Source organism: Alosa pseudoharengus, unplaced genomic scaffold (assembly GCF_046254945.1).
Source record: "Alosa pseudoharengus isolate Yale_2024_CS ecotype anadromous, Long Island Sound unplaced genomic scaffold, YU_APseudo_1.1 YU_APseudo_1.1_scf_20, whole genome shotgun sequence".
NCBI lineage: Eukaryota > Metazoa > Chordata > Actinopteri > Clupeiformes > Clupeidae > Alosa > Alosa pseudoharengus.
Genome location: NW_027468664.1, coordinates 27,565,555 through 27,586,248, shown reverse-complemented (window position 1 = coordinate 27,586,248; position 20,694 = coordinate 27,565,555). Strand labels below are relative to the sequence as shown.

The 20,694-nt window shown below is 41.9% G+C and overlaps 1 protein-coding gene across 3 annotated transcripts in view; it reads right to left on the bottom strand.

Annotated features, from left to right (window-relative positions):
• The window catches only part of nrcama (neuronal cell adhesion molecule a), a 90,314-nt gene that overhangs the window by 12,384 nt on the left and 57,236 nt on the right, over positions 1 to 20,694 (bottom strand). The window contains exons 4-23 of one of the 3 annotated variants that reach the window (XM_076296995.1): positions 18,854 to 18,959; positions 16,920 to 17,116; positions 16,341 to 16,463; positions 15,819 to 15,989; positions 14,736 to 14,795; positions 12,182 to 12,296; positions 10,764 to 10,948; positions 10,120 to 10,251; positions 9,405 to 9,548; positions 8,790 to 8,901; positions 8,495 to 8,661; positions 7,542 to 7,689; positions 6,952 to 7,076; positions 4,054 to 4,155; positions 3,361 to 3,558; positions 2,745 to 2,815; positions 2,008 to 2,233; positions 1,270 to 1,385; positions 878 to 1,082; positions 587 to 709 (exon numbers count right to left, since the gene is read on the bottom strand). In XM_076296995.1, the coding sequence (XP_076153110.1) occupies positions 587 to 709; positions 878 to 1,082; positions 1,270 to 1,385; positions 2,008 to 2,233; positions 2,745 to 2,815; positions 3,361 to 3,558; positions 4,054 to 4,155; positions 6,952 to 7,076; positions 7,542 to 7,689; positions 8,495 to 8,661; positions 8,790 to 8,901; positions 9,405 to 9,548; positions 10,120 to 10,251; positions 10,764 to 10,948; positions 12,182 to 12,296; positions 14,736 to 14,795; positions 15,819 to 15,989; positions 16,341 to 16,463; positions 16,920 to 17,116; positions 18,854 to 18,959 (2,826 nt within the window). Of the gene's footprint in view, positions 1 to 586; positions 710 to 877; positions 1,083 to 1,269; positions 1,386 to 2,007; positions 2,234 to 2,744; positions 2,816 to 3,360; positions 3,559 to 4,053; positions 4,156 to 6,951; positions 7,077 to 7,541; positions 7,690 to 8,494; positions 8,662 to 8,789; positions 8,902 to 9,404; positions 9,549 to 10,119; positions 10,252 to 10,763; positions 10,949 to 12,181; positions 12,297 to 14,735; positions 14,796 to 15,818; positions 15,990 to 16,340; positions 16,464 to 16,919; positions 17,117 to 18,853; positions 18,960 to 20,694 lie in introns of those variants that run through there. The other 2 variants (XM_076296992.1, XM_076296994.1) reach the window with 2 other exon arrangements.

Below are 20,694 nucleotides of genomic sequence, written 5' to 3'. Positions count from 1 at the left end.
ACTTATGGATATTTTATATGTGTTTAGATCTACACAGTATGTATGTATGTATGTACCAGTATGTATGTATGTACTGTATGTTACACATGTATGCTAGCACTTACCAGCCGTCTTGAACTGACACTCAACTGTTTAAAAACAGCACTCACTGATGCACTTATTCTTACTGTACTCTACCATTTTTAAATCGTCCTAAAATTGTTGAGAGAATTGCTTTAAAACCTAACTGTTACCATGTTGTTAGTCGCTTTGGTTAAAAATGCGTCAGCCAAATGTAATGTAAGGTAATGTAATGTAATGTAACATAAATGTGTATGCACTGTTTAGTATGATTGCTATGGCAATGTAAATACTCTTTTTGTCATGCCAATAAAGCACCTTTGAATTGAATTTAATTGTTTTGTTGTTGTAAGACAACTGACTTAACTTTGACTTCAGTTGCTTTTTTTATGTAATAAATGCTATAACGCTATGACAACATAACTTGCATAATGTTTCCAGTAATCCAGCAGGTGTGACTGAGTGCGTTCCCCATCCCTGTGAGCTGAATATGGTCCTAAAGTTTAGGGCCTAAACGGTGTCTCACCGGGCTGGTATTTGAGCGTGAAGCCAGTCAGGCGGCCGTTGTCCTGCTTGGGCGGTCCCCACACCAGCGTCAGAGAGTCCAGGCTGAGGTCAGTGAAGTGGAGGAAGGCTGGAGGTCCGGGAACTGGGTAGGACACAGGAGAAGAGAGTCAGCACCATGATCATAATGTGGACAGTCACTCATCTCAGACTTTTTTGGATTAGTGTCAAATTGTGCTCTCGCGAGAACTCTGGATTTCCAGGGTAGCATTTCTCAACATTCAAGGTCGCTGCTGCTCCTGTATTCTCCTACCTCCTTCGGGCGTCTCAAACGTCTGCGTGACGCTTTGTGGGCCCTCTCCCTTGCCGTTGAACACCCTGATCTGGATGTTATAGAGGCTGTAGGGGTGCAGGCCAGGCACCTTGCCCTCCGTCTTGTTCCCACTGAAGACCATCACCTGGACCTCCTCGGGCTCCGAGTCCTCCTGCAGCAGGCTCTTCTCCCTCCAGTAGTACACCTGATACAGGTGAGCATTAGATTCAATTCAATTCCATGCATTTCAGTTAAGTTAAGCTACATTGAGTTCACTTCAGTTCAATGAAATTATATTTATATAGCACCATAACATTGATTCCAAGTCAAACTCCAATACTACCCCATAATAAACATGTATGTTGTCATGAAACTCCTCCTAAGTCAGATACCTTATAGCCTTGTAGTTTTCCATGGACTGTTGCCATGGGAACAGGCTCCCAGCTGACCTCTGCGATCGTGTCATTTCCTGCCTCGACTTTCACACTGGCTGGAGCTGCTGAGGGCACTGGGGATGAAACAAACAGCCAGACAGAGTGGTGCTCAGACCGCAATCATATCCAACACAGCCATACTCTTTTACCCCTTCTGGATCCACTCATCCATACTCTTTTACCTTTTCTGGATCCACGCATCCATACTCTTTTACCATTTCTGGATCCACTCATCCATACTCTTTTACCCTTTCTGGATCCACGCATCCATACTCTTTTACCATTTCTGGATCCACTCATCCATACTCTTTTTGGATTTCCAGTTTTTTACTGTTTTACTGTTGATATCAGAGTCTAGCCAGCCAAGGAAGCAGAAGAGTATTTTTTTTCAGGAACTTCCTACAACTGCCGTCGACTGTAAAATAAACTATTGTAACCACACCAAATAAAATACTGTAACTGTAATAGTTCCGTAAAGTTACAGAATGTTGACAAGCACCCTAATAACACTGAAAACTCACAAACGGATACTATGGATACTTGATGTGTTTGCATGTGTGTGTGTGTGTGTGTGTGTGTGTCCGTCCTTCCCGTAGCTTTAGGCGAAGGTGTCTACTAAATGATTACATTAAACAGTGAACAGATACAGCAATCTGTGTCTCGTCCTGGAAAACGAATATGAGCGGCTCCACTCACAGTCTTCGCCGGAGTATCCCTCCACCACCTGGGGCTCGGGCGCTGACCCGTAGCGGTTTATGGCCTGGACCTTGATCTCGAAGGGCACGAAGGTGGGCGTCTCGGGCACCACGTACTGCGAGACGTTTTCCACGGTGACGGTGGCCCACTCCTGGTCCAGATCCTTCTGCCTCCAGCTCACCACGTACTGCAGGTACGGACCGTTGGACTGGAGACCCGTCAGTGGCTGATGTCCGAGGAAGAACCAGGAAAGACACCATTATTTATTTTTTCTTTATTATTTATTTCTTTATTTATTTAATTTAAGGTTTATTTATGTGACACAGAAATTGCATTACATAGATCAAATTGATCGAATTAGCCAAAATGTTAGGGATCATGTAACAAAATGCCACATATTTACAACATGTAATGGGATTTATGAACACACATGGAACGCAATTTCTGAATAGTTCATTTGTTTGATTTGTGCCATTGTCTTTCAAAAAAGCAAATAATAAGATGATAAACCCGATATGATTACAGGCTTTCTAGAGTGCCATATACAGGGGTGTGTTTCCCAAAACCATAGCTGCTAACCAGTTAGCAACATAGTTGGTTGGTAATGGGAAATTGCATTGCAACCAACAAAGTTGCTACCTTAGTTAGCAACTATGGTTTTGGGAAACACGCCCCAGTATGGTATGTATTTTAACTTAACAGTATATATTACTGTTTACGAGTCTGAAATGCTGTACCTTCCATGATATAACTAGATTCTTGGGGTCTGTTCCAAAACCTTCAACATCTGATGGATTGTCATCTGGCTCTGTGGAGTTATACATTTTCTAGTTACTTCCTTTTGGTTGTTAAAAGCACTTCTTTACCAACAACACAAGCAAACATTACACACATACAAACAAGGCTTAATTATGCGATTAAGCCCATTTCACAAGATGCTGCCAGTGTGTAAACTAAATTACGCTGACATTTCAAAGCTATCGCTACTTGCCGGCTGTCTGCTGTCAACAAACAGGTTAAGTAAAAATGTAGCACTTTTTCAAAATGTCGTCAAGTTTGCCGAGGTTTAGGTTCAAAGGTGCAAACCGAGTGGTAGAAAGTCACTCTTCTACAGCACATTCTACCGGGACGACAGGAAGATGCTTTACCCTGTCATGGATCCTTTACCCTGCCATGGTTCCCTTACCCTGCCATGGTTCCTTCACCCTGCCATGGATCCTTTACCCTGCCATGGTTCCTTTACCCTGCCTTACCCTGCCATGGTTTAATTCAGCCGAGTTCAAGGAACCCGGAAATCTTGAAATCGTGAAATGGGCCACCACAACATTGCAAAGAAAAAAGAAGGCTTCTCACTGGCTGGACTGGTCCGGTACTGTTCCGATGGTACACTGGGCTCACTGTAGCCCACATCATTCAGTGCCAGAACCCTGAAGGAGTAGTACACGTATGGAGACAGGTCCAGCCGGGCCGTGGTCTTGGTGCCAGGGACCTCCGTCATGTTGACCCACACTCCCCGCTCATGAAGGGAGTCTTCGTACTGGATGAGGAACTCTGAGGAGCACAGAGGGAGAAGGAGGAGGACAGGGTTTGAAAAGCTCATCGCTAAAGGCTGAGCTTGCTGGATACACACGAAGCTGGATACACAATGAATGGATACAATTAAGTAAAGGCTTTATTAAAGGGGATATGGTTGGGAAGTGGTAACATGGATTATTTACTAGTGAACAATACTGAAGAAATGAATGCATGAATGACACTGAATGAATAACATTAAATGAATAAATGAATGTTAAAAAATGGATGGATAGATGATTAGATAATGAAGTGACACATTGAATTCATAAAATGTATGAACGAATAACACACTGAATGGATGAATGAACGAATTAATAAATGAACGAATGAACAAACAAATTAATGAACGAATGAATGAATGAACGAACGAATGAATGGATGAACGGTAAACTGAATGGAAGGATGTGTGTCTGGATGGATGGATGAATGAATGAATGGATAGCCAGATTGATGGGTGGATGGATGACATACTCTCGATGGGGCTGTTGTGTTCATCTCCGGGGATCCAGGTGAGCTGGACGCTCCTCTCCATCTGATCGGTAAGCTCCAGGTCAGTAGGCGGATCTGGTCTCTCTGTTGAACAAGACAGAGTCTTAGCACATCACGAAACAACAGGGCAAGACCACAGCAGTTGATGTGGGATGCTGTTTATTTGAAGGGAACAGGCATGCATCAGTATGGGAATGTATAGCCTGTTGAATGAACAGGGAGTCAGATAAGAAACGACCAAATCATGCTGGATGGAAATTAGTCACAAAAAATACTGAAATATAAATAAAACTTTTTTTAAGGCCGGTTTCCTGTGCATGGATTAAGTTTAGTCCAAGACTCAAAGAAAAATGTCAAAATGACAAAAGAAAAAATATTTTAGACTCTAGGACAAGGCTTAATCCATGTAAGGGAAACTAGCAAATACTCCTGTTAAAGGTTCAGTATGTAGGAAATAATGGAAAATAAACTGTAACCATTCCAAAAATGATCACCATATGTTGTCAGAGAGTGAGGAAACACAATGAATTGAAGTAATGGCTTATTTGACAACATTACTCTAACCCGTGAAACCCCGTAAAACCCATTACGGGGCGGAATCTTTCGGAATTTTCGTTTATGTTTTGAACGATTAATTCTAGAATAGCGTATTAATAATGGGCTAGCGCGTCCTCCTATTTGGGTTGCCAAATTGGCCAACTGTCAACAGCTGTCAGTTGTAGTCATGAACGCCTACAAGAGGCAGGCACATTTCCAAAATTAAAACAAGAAACAAATTAAGTGGACATCGGAGGAGCTTCCTGAGATGGTGACGTCTTCGTCAAACTAAGAATATCAAGTCTGACGCTGAGCTGGTCATATTTCTCCACAACAGGTAGCCTATGCTAAACTTAATCTGCATCGCTAACTTCAGCTAAATATGTTGCGTTGGTTAGAGAGGTATTTTTTGTTTTCACTGTTTCCGTAATGTGTAGCTGGGTCATGGTTGGAGAAACGTTAAAGCAGCTGCAGGTCAACTAACGTTAGCTAAGTCTTCATTACATCTGGCAACCCAGAAGAGGCTCGCGTCTGGTAGTCTTGAGAACGTTCACCAGTGTTTTGATTTTGGCCTACAGAACGTTCGTTAACAATCCTACAAATCGCACCTTTAAACTGTTAGTGTGGGTCTTATCCGTGTACATTTAAAATGGTAACCACGAAAACAAAACAAAATAAAACAAAACAAAACCACGGTAATACACAGGCACAATGTGTCAAGAAATAAATAACAAACAAAAAGTTGGGGAGAAGGAAACATCCCAATCAAACATAAATCCAGTGCAGGGTTGGAGGGGTCATGGCAGATGGCAACACAACTCTGAGGGGCGCCACACGGGCTTTACCGTAAACGATGGCCGGAGTGGGTGTGGCCTCTGGTGGGCGGGGCAGAAGTAAGGTAGGAGGAGTTATTAGCGAAAAGAATAATGACATAATTGTAATAATGTCGAAGCCTCTGTTATTACAAAATGAACTCCAGGTCTCTGTATTGTATTGAATATTAAAGTCTTACCAAAGCTAATTAAGTAAAATTAACTCATTTAATAATATGAGCAAGGTCCTAAGTACAAACATTGGTGAATCAGTTCAATGCTCCCATACACCACACAATAGCTTCAGTTCAAACTGACTAAACAAACAAACTAAAGTGAGGGTTAAAGGTGCCATGTGTAATGTCTGCCAAAAAATCAATTCATACTCCACATTCCATAAAGATGGGGGCAGTATACCTCCAGAAAGTGAGTTGGTGTACCCTAGAGTAACAACCGAAAAACATGTATTGCAGTTTGGCTGGCGGTTATGTTGCCCGCATACCGCCTCCCATGGCCGAAACTGGTATTATGACACCTGTCGGGCTATGGTTAGTAATTTAGCAAGCATAGCAAGCAATTCAGCTTGATATCTCTGCAGCACCTACCTTGTCATTTTTTTAATGACATCACCCTTATTTCTTCTCATTCTTTTGATGTGTGTAGCTCATTTTTTGGATATTTTTACAATTCTTACACATGGCACCTTTAACAGATGAAAAGGTTTTTGGTGTCAAAACACACTAAAATAGAGATAACTTCTCAGGTGATTAAGTCATATCAGCTTTACTACATCCCTACACTAAATCAGATACAGCAAGATCAGGAGACTGTTAGGCTGAAATTTCAGGAAACACGGCACTGTTGTTTACATTACATAAACAGTAATAAACAGGTCATTTGCATTTACATTTATATTCATTTAGCTGACAATTTAATCCAGAGCGACTTAAAAGTCAACAAACAAGAACAAACAAACAAATAAAGTAACAGATGGGCAGTGCTAAGGAGAAGTAGCCAGCTCATCTGTGGGGAAGGCACTAGACAACCACGTCCCATATGCCCAACAATATATCCATGTAAAAACATCGGTAACACTTTACTTGAATGTATCTACATAAAAGTGACATGACACTGTCATAACCCTAACCCTAATTTGTCATGACAAAAACCGAATGACACTTAACGTCTACAGAGTGACAGAGTGAGAACACAGAGTGAGAACATCTACCTACAGTGAATCCACCTCCCAACTACAGTAAGATCTGTCAACTACTGTAGAGCAAGATCAATTACACCAATCAGTGAGTATAGCTACCGACTACATGATACATACTGGCTACATTGAATAGACATACCAACTACAGTGAGTACACCTACCGACTGGAGTGTGTAAACTGTGAGTATACCTACCAACTACAATGAGTAATCCGTGAGTATACCTACAGACTACAGTGAGTAAATCTTGAGTACACCTACTGACTATGATGAGCACACCGTGAGTAAATCATGAGTAAACCGTGAGTGCACCTACCCACTACGGTGAGCGTCGCGCTGGCGGAGTCCTGGTCCAGTGTGGTGTTCATGATGCAGGTGTACGTGCCCTCATCGGCCTCCGTCACGTCAGAGATGGTCAAGGTGTCTGCACCAATCACAAACCTACTCGCAGGACGGGAAAATGGCGAAACACATTTTTAATTTATTTATCTTTTATAAAAATAGTAATAATAAAAAATATAGTGTGTATCATTTACACTACAGGGAAATAGATATTGAAATAGAGTTCCATAGATATTGAAAATGGCAAAAAGCAGAGGGACTTATTAATAATGTACGGTACAGACCACTTAACAAGTAGTTTGCAGTGGTGTGTATTTGTCAGGCCAGAAATTCCACTCATACGTGATATTACATTGTGTAGATATTGCTTTAAGATGTGGAGGACACAGTGATGATGTACAGATGTATAGATAGCAACAGTGCAGTTGATCATGGATGGAACAGTTAAGTGCTAGATGTCCTTTTCTCTCATGACTCTTTGACATTGGCGAGCTGTGGGTCGCTGAGCCAGCAAATTCTTGATAGGTAGATCTTACAGACACACACACACACACACACACACACCTGTCATCGTCGGGTAAGTCTCCGCCGTCCTTGAGCCAGACCATGGTGGGGATGAGGGTTGGGTCATGCTTGACCTTGCACTCAAACACTGCCTTCCTGTCACGCTGGACCACCTTATACTCCGGCTGCTTCAGAATGCGTGTGGGCTCTGAAAACATACACAGACACACACACACACACACAGTCGGCTCAAGACATTCCTTACACAACTGATGAACTGCCTCTTCTCCTGATCTAGGGTGGGACTGGGCAATAGTATATTAGCCACAATAATAACCATTACATACAAACACTATTTGGGTTATTGTTAAAGCAATATTTGGGTTATTGCTAAATGAATAATTATCTCTCAGATGGGGTACCCCAAGATCTGAGTGTACTTTTGTTTTAAAAAGCAATTTAGAATAAGTATACTCTTTTGATCCCGTGAGGAAAATTTGGTCTCTGCATTTATCCCAATCCGTGAATTAGTGAAACACACTCAGCACACAGTGAACACACAGTGAGGTGGAGCACACACTAATCCCGACGCAGAGAGCTGCCTGCTACAGCGGCACTCGGGGAGCAGTGAGGGGTTAGGTGCCTTGCTCAAGACCACTTCAGCTGTGCCTACTGGTTGGGGTTCGAACCGGCAACCCACTGGTTACAAGTCCGAAGCACTAACCAGTAGGCCACGGCTGCTCCTACTGATTACATCTCAGATACATCTCAGATCTTGTACTCATGGCTGCTATGTGGTGTACTATTTGTGCTAATTGGTTAGGCTTACATGTTGTCTCCTTCTTGTTTGTGGTCTACTCGTTGTTACGTTACGTTTCCTTTCATGGGGTGAATAAAGTTCCATTTGATTTCTTTTTGGCTTTTGTCTCTCCCCCTCTGCTTGGTTTTCTTCCCTTTTCTGATCTGTAGTGAGCATGCTCAGTGATTTATCTATCTGTCTGTCCGTCTCTCACCTTTGACCTCCAGGTAGACGTGGTTCTCCTTGCTGCCCAGGTAGTTGGTGGCGATGCAGGTGTACTTGCCGCTGTGCAAGGGCTGGGCCACGTGGATCTCCAGCGTGCCGTTGGTGTGAAGTACGTACGGATCTCCGTTCAGTATACTGGTCTGGCCATCCTTGAACCTGACAAGAGAGTATGGGTCATTTTTTTGTGTTACTGAGAAAATAGGTTTGATATTATTTGATATTTGATTGCACAAGAAGATTGGTGTGTGTGTGTGTGTGTGTGTGTGTGTGTGATAGTGATGTACCAGGTGATGGTGGGAATAGGGGATCCGAACGAGGCACAGTGGAGTAAGGCAAGGTTGTTGGTGATGACCTGGTACACGTTATTGGGCGGAGTGAGCACTCGTGGTGGCTCCGCTGTGGAGATTAAAACACAGGGAGAGAAATTACTCTTGATATGTGTGTGTGTGTGTGTGTGTGTGTATTCAGACACATTGTCTGCAGTATGAAGGTTCATTTAGAGATCCAGATTTATTGCGGATTTAATTCAGATTTATTGCATTCAAAATAACTACTTTGGTAATGAGAGCGATCTATTTGTCTTGCCAATAAAGCAGTTGTTATATCAGAACAAGAGGCGTTTGCGCAATAGCCGGAAGAATGTGTCTTTACTTTGTAGTTAGCGAGGTAGAAAACGAGAGGAATAGTGTTTAAAATGCCCATTTAATTTGTAGACTAATATAATGCACTGTTGTGCATTTTAAATCAGAAATAAGAATGTGAGGAGGTTGCTATTAACTTTAAAGATTGCATCTGGATCTCATATGAAGTTATCAGCTAATTCTAGGCAAAAAAAGTACATGAAACATACGATAGAAAAAAGACACCTATACCTAAAAATATGACTGTGAGCTACTCACCAAGGACATTGACGAAGGCGTTGGCCATCAGGTAGCCGAACTCATTGGAGGCGTTGCACTGGTAGACAGCGCTGGACCCTGTGGGGACGTCGGAGAGGAAGATGGTGTCGCCCCTCACCTCGCGACTGGTGTCGTTGGGGGCATCTGTACAAGGAGGTGCCACAGGTTAAGTATCGCCATGGTGATTGTGGTGTTTGTCAACCTCAGCCAGGATTAGGTGAGTTTATCACACATATTTTTGCTTTCAGATTACACAGTCAAATTATTTGGGCAATAGATTGGACAGTCAAATTATTGGACAGTTATCATTAGATTGGACAGTCAAATTATTGTAAAATTGGTACCTCATTCACACTACTCATTCAATATATTGTAAATAACCCCCATATAGTTATTTAGTGTGCAGTGAATAAGTGTGTGCTCGAAACACAAACTTAATTTATAGGTTTGAGCACTTGGAATAAACAAAACAGAATTATTTCTTGCACAATCGTGGATGGCTGCTTGATTCTCTCTCTCTCTCCACCCCAAGCTGATTAGGTGTGTGGTGAGCATTATGGTGAGAAATGGCTGCCGTACATCACCCAGGTGGATGTTACACATTGGTGGTTGTTGTAGTAAAGTTGCCCATTTCACTGTGATGTGTTTTGGGTACCCTAAAAAGCGCTATGATGTGTTGTTGTTGTTATTGTTGTTGTTGCCATGTGGCACTCACTTTGAATGGGCATCCCATTCACAGACCATGCCACCTTGGGTTTGGGGTTGCCCCCAGCGAGGCATGTGAGGATGCCGCTCTCTTTGGGGGCCAGGATGAGGTTCCGAGGAGCACCAGTCCAGTAGGGGGCAGCTGTGCGTAATGGAAACAGAGGTAAACAGAACCCAGATCCATCAGAATCAATTCAGAGAAGAACAAGAAAACAGACAGTGATAGAATCAATTCAAGTCAAAGAATGGAACTATAATTAATTTAGATTCCATTCAGAACATAAAGGGATGATAAATTAATATGTAAGTCATACCCAGGTCATGAAAGATTAACAAAAAGAGTATGTTTTATCAGAATTAATCCAACAAAGGATAAAAGTTAGACTATTCAACCAAGTTGTCAATAACCTCAGAGTCAAATGAATACATGCTACATCAAAAGCTGATATGTAGGCCTGTAAATCTGAATCAATTCATAGTATACAAAATAAAAATAAATCCATCCAAAGAAGGTTCAAACTAAATCAGAATTTGAATGCTTCCATTTCATCTAAACAGTAAAGTGATTCTCCAATCCATGGAGAATGGTCACAGGAAGGGGAAAAGGAGGTGTGTGGCCAAAACTCAAACACACAGATACACACAGACACACACCTTTCACTTCTACGGTGATGACGTGGTGGGCGTCTCCCTGGCTGTTCTTGGCCGTGCACCTGTAATTGCCGGCATCGGTCTCGGTCACCTCGGTGATCTGCAGGGTCTTCTTGAAGTTCTGGAAGGAGAAGCGTCCCTCGGGGAGGACGCCGTTGTCTTTACTCCACGAGATCTCCGGTGTAGGACTACCGTGTCATCCACATACAGGGACCGAGAGAGAGAGAGAAAGAGAGAGAGAGAGAGAGAGAGAGAGAGAAACACTCAGACAAGCTTGTGAATTAGGGTCAGACTGAGCTTGTAAATTAGGATCTGGAACTAAACCAGGTTATAATAGACCTGATACAGTAAATAAATGCTAAATTATAATGTCTCCAAAGCACTCACAGGCCTGCTACAGTAAATACCCAGATAGCAAAATCAGATTGGCAGATAGCAGACCGCTGGTGGTATGCCGCCGGTGGAGTGCCACTTGTGGTCCGCCGTTGGACCACCATCTCTTTAAATTGAACTTTTCATGAATATTGAGAAAATACATGAAATGTTATTAAAATCATGTATGGAGTATAACTGAAAAAATGAAAAAGATTTTAGACCAATAGTGGCAATATATTGGGCCATTTGTCTGCAACCCGCCAGTGGACTGCCAGAGAACCGATTAGCAAAACACCAGAAGACCACCAGATGTGCCCCCAGTGGACCGAAAGTGGTCCGCCAGCCTCTTGCTATCTGGGTAAATGCTAAATGCTAATGTATCCAAAGCACTCACAGGCCTGCTACAGTCAATAAATGCTGAATGCTAAATGTTAATGTCTCCAAAGCACTCACATGCCTGCTCCAGTCAATAAATGTTAAATGCTAATGTCTCCAAAGCACTCACAGACCTGCTACAGTAAATAAATGCTAAATGCTAAATGTTAATGCCTCCAAAGCAGTCACAGACCTGCTGCAGTAAATAAATGCTAAATGCTAATGTCTCCAAAACACTCACAGGCCTGCTACAGTAAATAAATGCTAAATGCTAATGTCTCCAAAACACTCACAGGCCTGCTACAGTAAATACATGCTAAATGCTAATGTCTCCAAAGCACTCACAGGGCTGCTACAGTAAATACATGCTAAATGCTAATGTCTCCAAAGCACTCACAGGCCTGCTACAGTAAATAAATGCTAAATGCTAATGTCTCCAAAACACTCACAGGCCTGCTACAGTAAATACATGCTAAATGCTAAATGCTAATGTCTCCAAAGCACTCACAGGGCTGCTACAGTAAATAAATGCTAAATGCTAATGTCTCCAAAGCACTCACAGGCCTGCTACAGTAAATAAATGCTAAATGCTAATGTCTCCAAAGCACTCACAGGCCTGCTACAGTAAATACATGCTAAATGCTAAATGCTAATGTCTCCAAAGCACTCACAGGCCGTCTGCGATGCACTCCAGCTGCAGTCTCTCTCCCCTCAGCACCATGGAGGTGCTGCTGGTTCCAGTTGGTAACATGAAGGTGGGCTTCCGCTCACCCACGGCACCAGCGTCTGTGGGCAGGAAGGGGGCACACAGCCCAGTTATGTGGGCACAGGCAGGGCAGGGCAGGGTATACACTACAGGCTGGCACACACAGGCTCCAGCCTTTCCAGCAGCTAAGGCTCTATAGCATGTGGTTACATGTATTGCTGTAATTATCATCGAAGAACAATCTAACTGATAATCTCACTTAGTACAGTTTTAGTTTTAGAAAATGTATTGTTAAAATTAGTTTTCCTGTATTTCACAAACAGGCGCAGGCAGGCTATGGCCTCTACATAATTAGGTAGGAATTTAATAGTTCTAGTATAGTAGTAAGGTAAAAAGTAAAAAATATTCTTTTTTGGAGTCTTTTTTGGAGTAGTAAAGCAGGCTTTTTAATATTAGGCTAATATAAGTTGTTTTTAAAAAGACACAGGGGTGATGAGGGAACATGTGTTTCAGATACCAAGAGTGGGGTTTTAGATGTGTTACATTTAAATACATCTAGTGGGAATAATAGATTCCTATTTTTTCTGTCTTAAAATATAACGTGTTTTTCGGAGACAGAGAGCCAACTTTGGTTGAAAATAGGTACATCTTGGTCAAAAAAGTAAATAAATAAATGAAATCGAATCCACCAGCAATCGATACCAGTTCCTTCCAGCCTCTCGCCCTATGCAGAAGTCCTCTGTCACCACCATGGATGGGCGTGTAGGCTACTTACCTCTTCAGCCAAGCTTTAAGGACACTGAGTAAAACCCAGCTTCAATTACACAGCCTTAGAAACCCCACAGAGCTCCCTGCATGACCTAGTGGCCTACTCTACTTCAACTGCACAATTCCCTGGTTTACACGTAAACATACAGGTAAGTAGTGCGCAAATACTGTAGTATCCTACAGTAGGGCACTACAACTGAGCGTTATTTTGGAGGCTGTGACTGTGCACAGAAGTGAACCTCTCTTTGAGATGCCGTAGCGGATGGTAGGAATCCTTCCACTCTCAGTATAGCGAGAGAGAGAGAGAGAGAGAGAAGGACAGAGCCCTGACGGGGTCACTGCAAGATTTTTTTGTATATCGAGAGAATGTGCACTCATTTTAGTAAATTGAGTGTTCCATTTACTAACTTGTGGTCTCATTTTTTAGATTGTATTTATTAGATTAGGGGTAGCTAATTTTACTACATAACACGCTCATTTTACCCAATTATGCCCTTAATTTAGTACATTGTGCACACGTTTTACTAAATCGTGCACATGTTTCACTAAATAGTGTGCTCATTTTACTAAATTGTGCGCTCATGAGCACACTATTTAGTAAAGTGTGCACAGTATTTAGTAAAACTTGTGCACAATTTAGTAAAACGTATGTATGATTTACTAAATAGAGAGAACAATTTATTAAAATGAGCACACAATTTAAAGTGAGCGCACATTCTCTGGATATACACAGAAAAATATCTTGCAATGTCACCTACAGGATTCCGTAAGAAAAAAAAAAGAGAGATAGAGAGAGAGAGGTGTGTGAGGAGTGTCAGAAGAGTGGAAGGATTTGGCCAAGGGGATGATCGCAAGGTACAGGAGTGTGTATGTGAGGTGTTTTTTGAGTTGATTTGAGTTGGAATAACACAAGGCAACACCGAGCCAGTGACTGAATGCAAAGACAAACAACACAAGTGTATTTGGGTCAGTTGCTTTGCTTTAGAGGGGATGCACACTTACTAGGAGACTGAAGAACATAAATTGAAAAAGGACATTTCAACAACATCTCAAACCCATTGTTGGTCCCATTTTCAGTTTTATGTTATCGCTGCTGTCAGGTGGAAACCTTGTATCTCCAAATTTGTTGGAGTTTTTTATTTTATTTATTTGATGATGCAATGTTGAATTATTTTAAAAATACATGTTTTTTTTCAATTTCCTAAAAGTAATGAATTTGGAGATACAGTATGAGGTTTCCACCCGACAGCAGCGTTATGACATTTTTAGATATCTAATATTTTTGATGAATTTGAAAAGGTTCAGTGAAAAGTTAATCTGAAGTATCTATTGACTCTTGGTGACTCTTCAGGAATGAAATGACGATGATGATGGTCTTGGTGAATGAAGTTAGTTTTAAAGTTAGAGAGGTTGGGATTGATGCATTATTATTATAAAATGTATTGATATAGATGAGGTACAGTTAAAATGGAATATTAAAAACAAAAGTGGAAAGGTTTGCACTCAGGAAGCAGACGTAACAAACATATTTTTGCAACATCCAAATAATACAGCAGCTGATTTTATACTAGGTGCCAATACTATCCACCTCCTTTCCCAAGAGATGTGCAAACAAGTGATTCCTCACAACAGAGAATGTTTACTTCCTGAGTCTGACATTTCCACCTCTGACGTCATAGAGGTTACTATGGCAATGGTGGGGAGAGAAATGAGGGGGTGGGTTCACTTTGGACAGGTGTGCAAGCACTCACCACCAAACAAATGTGTCTCATTGATAAAAGACGCCAAGACTGTCTCATTCATTGCATCCACTGAAATACAATAAAACACAGTAAGCATGCATGGCTAGAAAGGAAAGCAAATCAGGGACAGCCACATCCAAAAGACCAGGCAATCCAAAGCAAACACACAGATTTCCCAGCAGATTCCCCTGCACATACACCAAAAACATAACAAAGAAACCAAAACTGGAAAAAAAGCAGACAAATTAAATAAAAAATATATGATGGCTATGGGCATAGATGGCTCAACATCAAAAGAAACACGATTCATGCTTAAATATAAAGCATTGCAATACAGCATGCGTACAGTATCTACTCCACAAGCAGTATGAGAAGCACTCAGTGCAAGTGCATATGGATTTTCAGAGTTAAGACATCTGCTCCATGGATGGTTGGGTGGAACAATGGCTGGGAACTGAAGCGCATTTATAACGTCATTATTACGCAATTTTATTTTATTTCATGGTGATAAGAAATATCGTGTATAGATGGTATAGATGCCACAGGTTACGTACAGTAGATAGAACACCAATATGGATTAAGAAAGATATAATTTATGTATATGTGATCTCATTGTGACAGGCTGCTGCTCACTCCACTTTCAACGTTCGATTCCATTAGATTCCATTGTTTACAACACAACGCCGCACACCACCGCCGAACCCCTTCACCGCCACCGCGTTGATTACCATTCAGCTCTATTGATGTCAGTACCGCTCAATAAAATCCATTGCTTATCGAATGTTAAAAAAAATAAATGAGTGCTGTTGTGTGTGTGCAGGTATTGGCGCAGGTATTCAACAACAAAAACAAAAACAATTCTTGAACGTTCTATTTGGTTCCCAATCTACTTCCGCTTCATTAAGATAACATATGGAATGTTAAAACGGAAGCCTTGTGGGAACAACTATGATGCTGATAATGGAACTCTTTTGAAACGGTTAATATTTGGAGCCCTTTAGTGTGTAGGGGCATTCATAGAGAGCATCATCGTCCAGCATCAGGGCTGGTAGGTAGAGGGTGTAGTTGAGGTTTGGGGTTGGTGGCACTTACTGTCTATCACTCTGACAGTGATGGGCTGCTTCTGCTGTATGGTCTGGGTGTAGGGGAAGCGGGCGTAGCAGATGTAGTCACTGCGGGCGTCCTCCATCAGCACGTTGGAGAAGTACAGGTCCCCATTCAAAACCTGGGATACGCGGCTGTTCTGTGGCAGACGCTGGAAAACTGGGTTGGAAAAAAAAAAAACTAAGTCAAAGTCAAAATAAACTAAAAACATCAGTTTATGATAATCCAATTGGTTCAGATTGTGGATACATTCAAAATAATAATAATAAAAAAAAAACATTTGAGATTGTACATATATATACACTGTGCAAGAGATAAAAAACGAAATCTGTATGTGTCAGAGTAATTTCTTCTAAATACTTGTTTCAGCAGTTTTTCACAATAACAAAACCGCATTTGCTTTCACGCTGCTGCTACTACTGTTTCTGTTGTTGTTTTGTTGTTGTTGTTGTTGTTGTTATTGTTGCTGTTGTTGTTTGTTCATGACAAGGACACTGCCGCATGACTCACATGGGTCCATCCAGAAGATCACGGGTGGAGGCAGCCCCGCTGGGGGTCTGCAGTGCAGGATCAGGGAGTCTCCCCTCTGGACCAACCTGGGCTCATTTCTCTCCTTCGACCACAAGGGGGACCCTGTGAGACAGCGAAGACAAACACACTCAACAATATAATAAGAGGAGTCGTGGGTTTCAGTTAAAGTTTGAGTCATAAAGTGTTTAATGTAACCCTAGGAAGTATATTATGTCTCTAACGTATTATAGTTTGTAAAAAAAATTGTGTGCAGACTATGTGGACAAAAAAGTCCATATGCACACATGTACACACACATGCACGCACGCATGCACGCACACACGCACGCACGCATACTCGCAGGCATGCACGCACACACACACACACTCGCAGGCATGCACGCACGCACATACACTTCATGATTTTATTACAACATCTCTTTACTCCCTAAAGCAAATTTAGCTCCTGCTGACGTCACACTGCTTGAGTGAGTCACTTAAAGACATCATAGCATAAAGAGGGGAATTGGATAAGATGGACTTGTTTTCTTGACCAGCGTGTGTGTATGGGGGGGCTTACTTGACTGGCGGACGACAATATTGTTGGACACCGCGACGCCGTGGTCATTGTGCGCTGTGCACTGGTATATGCCCTCGTAGGCCTCCACCTTCTCTCCGTTGCTGATGTCGATGACCAGCGACCCCGAGTTCGGCTTCATGATCACCTTGATGTCTTTGTCCACATCAAAGTGTGTCCCGTTCCGCGTCCATGAGAAGCTGAGATAGAGAGGGAGAGAGAGAGAGAGAGAGAAAGAGAGAGAGAGAGTTATGGTCAGTTTAGTTTCACGTGCAGTTGCAAACCATAGCAGATATTACTTGTATAGCATCCTAAATTATATGTACACTCCCTGTATTGACAATGTATATTGTCTACCGGTATATTGTATTTTGTATATTGCCAATATTGTATATTGCCTATACATTGTCTGTAAAACTAGAGTGACCCCGGAAATAAACGGAAACAGACAGAAATAAACTCACTTGGCCAAAAGGAAATCTGATTCTGATTCTTGTCATGTGAGCTTAATTCCCACAGTTTCCCACAGGCCTCATTGACTCATTCTCCACATACAACCTCCGCTGAGGAAAAGGCTTTTCATGGAGTTACTAAACCTTGACGTGTGCTCAAGCGTAAGCTGTAATAACATGAATGTCAGCTCTGATCTTATCTGTGGTTCCATACGACATCTGTCACACATCCGTCATCCAATATATGCTATCAGCAGAGGCCTATCTGACTTGTCCTGATTAAACAATGTTCAAAGGAGTCCATAGTTGTTTCCTTATACGTGTAGACTACTTGCGACTGCTTTGCCTTATAGGGTTTATTTGCCCACCAGCCTACAGTAGTGTTGCTATACTTGAGAAGGGCACTGATAAGATCCTATGCTCTGCAGGGCAGCACAGTAAATCACTCTGGATAAAATACCTCTGTTAGGCCTGAGGTATGTTCAGCCACAAAGACTATGGGATGGCTGATGTTTCTCTTCAGTAGACAGTTACTACCCAGAATGCATTTGGTGTGTCTGGCTTCACACAACTGCAGACCTTTAGCTCTGTAACTCTATAGAGTTGGTGTCTGCCTGTCTGGTGTCTGAGGTAACCTTTCTATCTGCCAGGCTACAGTGGCTTTCAAAGAAACAGCAGTCTGGCATTTGGAAATGTTAATGAATCACTTCACAGTGGCCGGACACAGGAACTATAAAACCAAAGCAAATGTAGCACAGCCTACTGTACAATGACATTATACATGATGTATTACGTAGACATATTGCAAGCAAAACAGTTGAAATTCCACACCTGGGTAACACCCGGTCCGCAACTGAAGCGCGGAGTTCGCAAAGCGTAAAAATAGTTTCAGAGGATTGGTCTAAATGTTTTCACCTCTGTTGTAGCCAGCTCAATTGATAATAGTGGAAGCTAGCTGTAGCCTCCCTGGTAGACTTTCATTCAATTTTAAACAAACTGTCCTACATAAGTACTTTCACCTACATAGCTGTCTTAGACATACACACACTTAAACATGCACCTGAACACACACACACACACACACACACACACACACACACACACACACACACACACACACACACACACTGTTGTGACACTTCATACACATACACAACACACAGCCTAACACATTATGTGTATATTAATTACAGTAATGAAGTGCTAACTACCTACACTACACATATTTAAATAAACAAATGTATATAGTATAATTACACAAATATTTGACGAGCTTGTTTAGGTTGAAGTTAATGTCCTGTTAAGGTAATGTCCCTACATTACTGAAGTCAGTGGTTAATCTAAAGCATTTAATCAATGAGAATTATGGGATCTTTAATGTAAAGCATTTCTGGTGTCACTATGACAACGATCTCTGTGGCAGAGGTGTCCAGAGCAACTGTCTCCATGGTGACAATTCTCCCATGTGTCAGAGTTGATGCATACCTGGGGTGAGGCTGTCCTTTCGCCTCGCAGTTGATGTTGATGTTTTCCCGTGGGTCGATGATGTAATTTTTCGGGGACTCGTAAGTGATTGTTGGTGGTTGTGGCACTGAGGTTGAGAGGTGAAGGAAGGTTAAAAGACACACACAAAGACAGTAACAGACACACACACGCACACATATTAACACACACCCCAAAAAATGCTAAACAAACAAATACACTCACACATCACACACTCCACACACACACACACACACACACACACACACACACACACACACACACATATACCATACACACACACAGATACATACAGTACACCAAATGCACTCACCCCCTCAACAGACACTCTACACATTCCACACAAACACACCATATTCGGCAAATCCAAACCAACTGAAACCACAGCATGCAGTCAATTTTCCAGGCCCACTTTTTTGAAATAGCACCATCTACGACAAACAACTTCGACTGCACAGTCTAACAGATACCATGCAACATGCCGTAGAATGCATACTATGACCTTGGACCTAATACAACTAACATATAAATCACAGCTTACACATTTACAAAGTCCTTTCAACAGATAAATAACTTATCACTTGGGAATATAGGAAGACAATAAGCTACTTATCTTTAAAAAAAAAAAAAAAAAAAACAGCAACACACAAATGCAAGCCCAACACCACAGCAAAAACAGATCTACAGCATTAAACACACTAGAACTCTGAGAGATGTCAAACGACACACATCACATCACACAGGCCCAAAACTTACATCCTTCCAGAACTTTAGCTTTGTGTCCCAATGATTCGGCACATACACAGGTGGAGAGTGAGAAGAGTTGAGCATTAGTCTCAACAAAGACAAATAATCACACTGCAATACTACCGTCCATATACTGTAACTGTACCGCTACTAGTCTGGGGACTTGAGCCTGTTGATGGGAACTGGAGTGTCAGTAAGTCACTCATGCAGTTTCATGCATTTGTTTGTTTGTTTGTTATTTTGTTTAGTTGTTTGTTTGTTTTTTCATCAGGTTCGAAAGATGCACTTCCTCGAGCACAGGGATGCACGTGTTGCGCTCAGCAACGGCTACGGAGAGAGTTTGATGGGGATGCAGATGCAGCTTTTGAGTTGCAGTATTTGATGTGCTCCTGTTTAGGTCTCTCACCTCCTCATATCAGGAATCATACGTAGGACGTTAGACTACACTGCCTCTAAAGCAATTTAACCTTTAACCTCTAACTATAAAACGGTTGCCCTCTGTAAAAAAATAGTGTTTCTGACAAATGATTTACATTTAAATACAGAAACAAAGACAGACCTGATTGAACTAGATAACTCTATGTGCAATTGAACTGTTCCGTATAGTTTCAGTATAATTCCACTGATAATTTCCTAATGATTGCTCCCTGTATGTAGCGTGACGAGCCAGACCCACATTAAAATGTAGGGTCTGGGCACTCACCGTTCGCAGTGCTCAGTCCGAGGGGCGGGATAATCAGTTGTCTTTCAAATTCCCTCTGCACGCAATAGGACAGCGGCAGCGCTATGAGTCCCATGCGTTTCCCACCAGCGGAGCTAGTTGGCTAGTTCAAACGTTTGCCAACTTAATAAAAGCTTAACTCGTGTCACACTGTTCGCCAAATGCAACATCCATCTTATTTGTTTTCAAGTAGCAGGGAATTCAAGCCAAACCGTTGCAACTCTGCCATCAATCATTATGTTAAGCCCACCTAACGACTCAATACACGATTTCATTGGCCTGATTGAGTTTCGATTTCTGGAGCTCACAAGCCAACGGAGAGTTGCTAGACTAGCCCTGGCAGCAAATGTAATTT